Here is an 8,907-nt window from a genome sequence, read left to right as displayed (position 1 = left end):
AGCATGGCCTCCTGGCTATCATCCCTGTTCTTCCAACTACTGCTGTACCCCACCCCCCAAAGAAAGCATGGCCTCCTGGCTATCATCCCTGTTCTGAAGTCCATATCTGTATTACAGAGGACAGTGAGCTCTCTAGATGTAATTTCTACCCCATGACCTTTCCCTAAGTCTACAAAGTGCTGAGTTGTCAGGTTAAAACCATTCTCCCTGTAGGACATGACATCCTCCTCACTGTGCCCCAACCAAATGCATGGTCAGCGACCTCCCAAACTCTCCTCGCTCTGCCAGTCTGGCCATGCTCTGTCCTCATCTCTACCCTTACATATGGTGTCCTCTACCTCAAATGCCTCCTCTCAAAAATGCTCCTTCCTGTATGTGCCACTTGCTAACCCCAGTCCTTCGCTGAACTCCAAGGTTCCTGTGTCCCTCTCTCAGGCTGGGTACCGGCTTCCCTCACAGTCACCTCCCTCCTCCCTCCTCCCTCCTCCCTCCTCCCTCTTCCCTCGAGTTAAGGAGTATCATGAGGAGACTCTTGTACCTCAGCCACAGAGCTCTCCTCACATGCCTGCCTTTCTCTCCCTCTCCCCCGCTTCCTTCTGAGGATTTCTTCCCAGCAGCATCTGGGAGAAGTCAATGGGAAGGCTCTCGTCTCAAAGGACTACATAGGACTGCACTGTAGAAAGATTTAAAAAAGTGCAGCGAATTCCCCTTTGCATCTTTATTTCTCAGGGATTAAGAAGCCAGTTGACAAGACAAAACAACAACAATCCCTGTGGGTGGCATGGAGGCAGAGCCACCGAGTCAAGTTCCTGTCATCATCAGCAGGTCCTGGAGGGAAGCAGCCGTGGGCCAAGCAGTCTGCCAGCACGCGTGTACCTGCCTCCGCGACCAGATTTATCCTGTAGGCTTCCACCGAGGGGGAGCATTAGGTTTGTCGGTGAATGCTGGGCCAGTCTAGACTGCAGATTGGATACAGCTGCTTCTGAGCTGGAGAGCTGAGCCTGTGTTGTATGCACACAGAAATGCACGTGTCTTGGGATCCAGCATATAGTTAGTTGGAACAAAATGACTCTGCTTTGGACATGGAGTACATTCCACTTTCTTTAATATGAGTTTTGATCCCCCCCCCCCAGGGTTTCTTTGTCTTAGCTTTGGAGCCTGTCCTGCCTTCCTGGAACTCGCTCTTGTAGACCAGGCTGGCCTTGAACTCACAGAGATCTGCCTGCCTCTGCCTTCTGAGTGCTGGGATTAAAGGCATGTGCCACCACCACCAGGTTTGGGAATCAGGATTTTAGCATAAGAACTGGGAAGGAGACAGACACACAGAGCAAAGCAGAGTAGATTTGAAGGTAATATAAATATGTTCCTTGCAGAGCTCTTTTGGAGCCAGTCCAGTCTGTCCCATCATTCCCTCACACTGCCTTTGCCCTCGGCTGCCAGTCTCTCAGTGCGGCAGTTACTATGCTATATGCTAATACAGAGGAACATTCCTGGTGGAACTGGGTTGGTTGAACAACATTATTGCTGCAGGAAAATACCTCTGGGAAAATCATTCCCCAGAGGCCAAAATAGCCCATAAGAGGCAAAACCAAAATCAGAAAGTTGTTGAAACGCTGTATAGGAGGAAGGGTAAATATTGGAAGGAGCAGTGTCCTAAGGCACCCCGAGCACATTTTCTTTCTTAACGAACCTAATCAGCACAAATGGCTATCAGCGTGCACCTACTGTTTGAAGTGGAGTTGCTCACAGTGTCCCCAGAGGGCTTCACAGAGAAGCTGTTGTTGAACTGAAGACTGCTGGGAATGGGCTCTATGGTCCTGCTCCATTGTCAGGTTGGTGTTGCTGCTGAGGGGCCCACTGCCTCTCCCTGGAGAGGCTGGGTTTCAATGTGCTTTTCATTCTCTTGGCCGCCTGAGCAAAGGGCCGTTACTGTTTCCATTGTGAGCTTTTCCCTTTGGAATGGGGCCAATTTCAGGGAACATGCACTTGAGACCAATGTTTGGCAATTTGGGTTCCTGCTTGGAGTGATTTTCTGCCTCTGCCTTTTCTCCTGCAGAGACTCTGCCATACTCGGTCACCTAAAAGCAGTGCCAAACAGATTTGGTTTGAAATGTTGATTCTTAACCCTTGCTGGTTCATCTGGATAGGGGCAAACCACCAAATCCAAACTCTGAGGCCACAGTTGCTAGATTAATGCAAAAGTTCCCCCCACCCCTCAGGTACCTGTCCCCTGTCACTAATAATAACTGAGGCCATATGCATGCCACAGCATCAATAGACTGAAAAAAAATGTCCCATGCTTTATGAGATGGATTAAATAAAAATGCTGCAGAATCCAGTCCCAGGCAGGGATGGCACAGTTCCCCAAGTGGCTGCAGCAGGCCATAAGGAAAGACAGACAGATGGGCACGCCATGAGACCACACTGCAGGTCTCCAAAGGTGGCTGGTTCCGGGCAGGGAGACACAAGGTGGGCGAAAGACAGACATGGATAGGCACACCATGCAGAGTGAGGCTGGATATTTATTTAGTGGCTTATGGAATGTAAGGAGGAGAAGAGCAAAGAGAGAGAAAGAGAAGAGAGAGACAGAAACTGCCTCTTTGAGAGGGAGAAGGAAAAGGAAGGGACTCAGGCTGCAAGCAAGAAGGAAGATCTGCCTGCCTCAGTGATGTGGGAGGGAGTGGGCGGGGCTTGTCTCTTAAAGGGACAGGACAGATTATTATATTTTATATATCCAATTAAGAGGTCTAATTTACTTTTTGCTTGGTTTTGAGACAGGGTCTCACTATGTAGACCAGGCTGGCCTCGAACTCAGAGATACCTGTCTACCTCTGCTTTTCATGCCCGGATCAAAGGTACATGCTACCACACACCTAATTAAGAGATGTTTTTGTTTTTGTTTTTATGGGGCTGGGGGAATAGCTCAGAGTAGAGAGAATACTTACTTAGCCATGTGCAAGATGCTGAGTCTGACTCCTAGCACCCTACTCACACAGCTTTTTAAAATGAGAAATCCTACCTTACACTTGAAAAAGCCCAATAAACACCTTCCCTACGTACAACTGGAAGTTGGGGTAGAGGTAGCACTACGACATAATTGCTCCAATGGCCATACTTAATTTTATTCTGCTATCTCAAGTAATTAGTTAGGACTTGTTTCTTTCACATTCTAATCAAGGTATATTTACATTTTATAAAGCGTACAGACCTCAGTAAGCTTCCACAAGACCTGTATTCCTGTATTTAACACAGCAGTTTAAACCCAGACCAACAGCCAGGCATGGTAGCACACATCTGTAAGAGCATTTTGAAAACTGGGCTGGGAACATCAGGAGTTCAAGGCAAGCCTGGACCTCGCTCAGAAAGCTACCAACCAACCAACTGGACAACACAGACGACTTCTACCCTCTAGAGGTCTGCTGAGTCTCTTTCCTTCAAACCCTCACACTGGGCATGACCACTCTGATTTATATTCCTTTCCATTTCTTTTGAGGTATAGTTTGTTTTTGTTTTGTTTTTTTTTTTTTTTACAGTGCCAGTGACTTGCACATGTTAACAGTGTCCCCTACCCTCTGACACTAAATTCAAAGGTTTACTTACAGCTGAAATACCTGACTAACACCCCCTTCTCCTTTGGGCTACAGAACCACTGAAAAGATGGTTTCAGATCTACTTGGACAGCGACAGAGGGAAACAGCCTGGCCTGATTATGATCACAGACACAATTAGTTTTAGTTCGTTTTTTGATTTCGTTTATTGAGACAGGGTTTCTCTGTGTAGTCTTTAATGTTCTGGAACTAGCTTGCTAGACCGGGCTGGCCTTCAACTCAGAGATCTGACCTCCAATTTTAATCTGCTGGGATTAAAGGCAGATGCCATCCACTGCCCAGTTTTTTGTTTTATAGTTAGTTTTAAAGGGATTCACGGGTACAGGAAGTCAAGGCCAATTACGATTCCTCAAAATGAGGAATACAATAAACTCTTCATTCAGAAAACAAGGGTACTTTCTTCAAGGTAACTACCTCCCTGGCTCTGAGATCAGGGACATTCAGGGTGGTGTGGCCAAGATGAGGTCTCCCAGGTTCTTTCTAATCTAGCCACTCCTGGCTAACTGGCTTAGGCCCTATGGGAAGTTTTACTTGAGCCCATAAAGGGGAACACAGGCGCGTGCACACAAATGCACACATGCCCCTTGTTTCTATTTGGAGCCAGTTCCTACTTCACTGACCTTTGTGCTCCTGTGAGGCTCCCAGCAGCTCTGGCTTTCTCACCAATACCTGAGGCAAGTGGTGACCGAAAACTAGCCAGAAGAGAGCTGCTGTTTAGAAACTGGGAACTCTGGCTTTGGAACTTTGCCTTGAGGCCAAAAATGTCAAGGTCTGGGTGGGGACAACTTTCCAGTGGCACAGGTACAAGCAAATCAAACAGGGCCTGCACTTCTCCAGCCTGGCACTGGCGGCCAGAGCAGGTCGTTTTCTCCACAGCGCTTCATTTCCTCAGACAGTGAGCTCATGCTTGGCGATGGTGCACTCAATAAACAGGGCATTTAACCCCGTCCTGGCCGTGATCCACTCAGTAAAACGGCATTTAACCCCGTTCTGGCCGTGATCCACTCAGTAAAACGGCATTTAACCCCGTCCTGGCCTTGATCCACTCAGTAAAACGGCATTTAACCCCGTCCTGGCCGTGATCCACTCAGTAAAACGGCATTTAACCCCATCCCGGCCGTGATCCACTCAATAAAAGATGGCATTTGACCCCATCTTTGAGCAGAACTATGTAATGGATTAATAAAAATGCTGCAGGATCCTGGGCAGCCACAGGCAGTGGGCAGGAGGTCCCGAGAGCAGCCATTCTTAGGCAGGGACAGCGGCAGTTCCCCGCGCAGTGCCTGGTTCAGGGCAGGGAGACAGAGGGCAGCGGGCAAGAGAGACATGGATAGGCATGCCATGCAGAGTGCAGTTGGATATTATTAAGTGGGTTTTTGGAAGGGAAGGGAGAAGGGGAGAAGAGCAGAGAGAGAGAGAGAGAGAGGAAGGAGGGAGAGACAGAAGGGGGAAGGGGAGAAGTGGGGAGAGGCAGAAAAGGGACTCAGGCTGGAAGCTGAAGATCAGCCTGCCTCAGAGGACAGGGGAGGGAGTGGACGTGGCCAGAACAGATCATTACAAACTATGTGAACATGTACACTGTGTGTCTGAATCATAATATGTTCTAACAGTTCTGAAGAAAGGAACACTTACACACACACAGTTATAACATTAGGTAACTTAGGGAGGCCGGAGAAAAAGCATCAACAGTGAGAGAGAAATCTTCCCTCCAGAGCCTAATTTGGAGGTGTTGGGGGGGGGGGGGGGGGGGGAGAGAGAGAGAGAGAGAGAGAGAGAGAGAGAGAGAGAGAGAGAGAGAGCGCGCGTGTGTGTGTGCGTGCGTGGGGGTTGTGGGGGGTGGGGGGGGGGGAGAGGGGCATGGAGGGGGAAGGGACATGATGGTGTGAGACCTGATTAAGGTCTGAGGTGAATCTAATTGAAAAAAAATACACCTTTTATACCTTACAGTTGCACAGTGGATTGAAGGGAGATGAGGGGCATGTGAGAAGGGTTGTGGCTTGAGGAATCCAGCATTGACTTTGACAATAGGTGTGCTGGCACCCTAAGGAAGGGCCCACCTTGCCCTGCCCTCTTGTTAGAGATAAGAATGCTTTATCAAGCAGGAACTTTCCACAAGCCCCCAGGGAATGGGGACCCTAATCCAAATGCCTGACCTTGGAAAAAAGACTTTTACAAGCACACACCCTTTTACAGTTTCTTAATCTTACCATTCGGGCCAGTTTCCCTCAGAAGGCTCCCAAAAGGGAAGGTTCTGACGTCTTACTCTGTCCCATTCTGATTTCTCTGTATTTATTTATTGTCATTCTTGCCCTTAATGACCTCAGGCTCTAAACTGTCTAACTTTGTTGTATTTGATGTAATCAGGAGAGCACAATGGAATTCCTGGTTCCACTGTGGTGGGGATTTTTTCCAAAGAATTATTTTGTTTAGAGAGATCGCCATTGTATTCATTTTATCCTTCACCAAAGCCTGCGCAAATTTCCCCAAAGGGAAAGGCATTAAGAGTGAGACCTATGGAGGGGTCCTGTCTCAAGAAGAGAAGGCAGGAAGGAGAGGGAGAGAGGAAGGGAAGGGGAGAATGAGAATATTTTGGGCTACTATGATAGTGGCTTCTGCCTGTCATCCTGGCACTTGGAAGGCTGGTGCAGGACTGAAAGTCAAGGATGCTGTAGGCTACAGAGTGAGACTCCGTCTCAAAAGCAACAAAGACCTAAACAAACAAAAAGAACAGACCTTTCCAAGGCTAGTCCTGTGTTAAGCCTGATAGAAGAATTAACTTCAGCCACATCTGATTGCTGAGGAAGCTGGAAATATGAACTACATGGTCCCTACTCCAGGAGAAGCTGCAAAGTTCCTGGACATCTTAATAGTTTCAGCCTAGTGTACAGTTGCTGAGTCAGTGTATGATGGCGTAAACCACAGCGGCTGCAGGTTACTGTAGAAAGCGTCACATCCCAAACTGACGTTGTGTTTTAGAGAACCAGTTAAAAGCAATCAAGGTCATTACTGAGAGGTTTGCTTATCTATTTATTTATTGCTTGATTGGTTTTTTTTTTTTTTTTTTTTGGTTTTTCGAGACAGGGTTTCTCCGTGGTTTTGGAGCCTATCCTGGAACTAGCTCTTGTAGACCAGGCTGGTCTCGAACTCACAGAGATCCGCCTGTCTCTGCCTCCCGAGTGCTGGGATTAAAGGCGTGCGCCACCACCGCCCGGCTTTGATTGGTTTTTTTGAGACAGGGTTTTTCTGTAGCTATGGAGCCAGTCCTGGAACTTGCTCTGTAGACCAGAATGGGCTCAAACTCACTGGGATCCGCTCCACCAGCCTCTGCCTCCCACGTGCTGGGATTAAAGGTTGAACCATCACCACCCGGCGAGAGGCCATTTTAGCAAGGAGCTACTCCAAGCAAGTACCGATTGATGAGGTATAGGTTCCATCTTTACAGACACTGAGGTGCAGCACTCTGGGAGAAGGCATTTCTTTCTTCTCTGACTTAAGCACCAGAAAAGCAGAGGTTTGCGCAGCATGAAGAGGGGCAGGTCAATAGGAAGGGTCCTGATGGCAGCAGGAGCTCATTTAAATTGGTGGTAGTCAGGTGGGTTTCTGATCCAGGATGCAAAGGGCTGTTTCCTCCGGAGCGCACTCCAGGCTTCCTGGTAGGCAGCTGCAGCCTCCTTGTACTCCTGATAGCTGTCCAGCTTCTGCATCCTAATGCACACATGTCACCAAGCAGGGTTATCACTGGAGCGCTTGCCCTTGAGCAACTGAACACACTCAAACAGCAGAGCAGGAGCAGAGGGAGCACTCTGTTCCCTCAGTGGGGAATTCGTGGTAAAGCAGGTTAGAATCACAGAACACTAGTTTTGTGTGGCTCTTGTACAATCAGATAAGATTTCTTTGTGATGTTGAGCATCATACAAGTTTTCATGTATGCTAGACAGCCTCCTCCTATCACTGAGCCGTCTACTCCAGCCCTAAGAACCTTCTTGACTGTTTCTCTGATAAAGCATCATGTAAACATCCACACCTTCCTACAACATGTTGCGACCTTTAGCCTCTCTGACTGCTGAAACCTGGCTAGCACTCTCAATAGCTGCAGTGGGTTGTGGAATATTGTTTTAAGATGTGCTACATTTGTTGATGCTATGGAACATTTGTTTAATGATGCAAAGATGTGTTGCACTCTTTTATGTTGCATGTGTTTAACCCAATAAAGTTTTGCCTGTCTAAAACACCTGATTGGTCCAGTAAAGAGCTGAACAGCCAATAGCTAGGCAGGAGAAGGACAGGCAGGGCTGCCAGGCAGAGAGAATAAATAGGAGAAAAATAGAAAAGAAGGAGGGAAGAAATCAGGGGCCAGCCAACCAGCTACACAGCCAGCCACAGAATAAGAAGTAAGGAAAGGTATATCGAATAGATACAGATAAAAAGCCCAGAGGTAAAAGGGAGACAGGATAAGTTAAGAAAAGCTGGCTAGAAATAAGCCAAGCTAAGGCCAGGCATTCGTGCATTCATAAGAAAGAATAAGCTTCTCTGTACTTTTTTTGGGAGCTGGGTGGTGGGCCCCCAAAGAGCCAAAAGAGTAAAAAAAAAAAAAAAACTACAATAATTCTTACAAGGGTTTCTTTGGATAAAGACTAGGACTAAAATGTCGGTCAGAGACCCAAGTCCCTCCTCTTGATGAGGCCTTGATTTCTGCCCTGGGTCTCTAAGTTTAGTGCCTACCAGAGTTCTCCTGAGCCAGTTACAGCAGCCCCTGCCCTTGCCTTCGATCACCTTCAGTTCTGAATCCAGCTCTTCACTGTGGGATTGGGAGATGGCTTAGTGTACAGGAACCCCTGGTTTGATCCTCAGAACTGAGCTAACCACGCGTGGTGGCATACTTGTGATCCCAGCACTTGGGAGGTGTCAGAAAGTTTAAGGTCAGTTTTGGCTATATAGCAAGGTTGAGGCTAGTCTGGGTTTTACAAGACCCTACCTTCCATCTCACCATCCTGCCTGCCTTCAGCATGAAGCCTGTGAAGCAGGGCCACTAAGAATTCCTCTAGCCTAGCTCCTAAATCTGTATAGAGACAGTATTTCTTACAACAAATACTGATTTAAGTTTTATTTTGATCAAGTTTTTTGATAGTAAAGAGGCGGGATCCATGAACTTGATAATTTCAAGCTGTATTTGAATCCCGTCTGTACCCCTAGAAAACAGGTGTAGGGCTGGAGAGATGGCTCAGAGGTTAAGAGCACTGACTGCTCTTCCAGAGGTCCTGAGTTCAATTCCCAGCAACCACATGGTGGCTCACAACCA

The 8,907-nt window shown here is 47.7% G+C and overlaps 1 protein-coding gene across 2 annotated transcripts in view; it reads right to left on the bottom strand.

Moving 5' to 3' along the window:
- Nucleotides 1–6,838: 6,838 nt before the first annotated feature.
- Adat1 (adenosine deaminase, tRNA specific 1) overlaps nucleotides 6,839–8,907 on the bottom strand; it is a 27,455-nt gene continuing 25,386 nt past the window's right edge. For both annotated transcript variants that reach the window (XM_005345640.3, XM_026778869.1), the window contains one exon: nucleotides 6,839–7,313. In XM_005345640.3, coding sequence (XP_005345697.1) covers nucleotides 7,178–7,313 — 136 coding nt within the window. In that variant the 3' untranslated portion in view covers nucleotides 6,839–7,177. The remainder of the gene's footprint in view (nucleotides 7,314–8,907) is intronic.

The sequence above is a fragment of the Microtus ochrogaster genome, chromosome 4 (genome assembly GCF_000317375.1).
Source record: "Microtus ochrogaster isolate Prairie Vole_2 chromosome 4, MicOch1.0, whole genome shotgun sequence".
Lineage (NCBI taxonomy): Eukaryota > Metazoa > Chordata > Mammalia > Rodentia > Cricetidae > Microtus > Microtus ochrogaster.
This window is presented reverse-complemented; position numbering and strand designations above follow the sequence as displayed.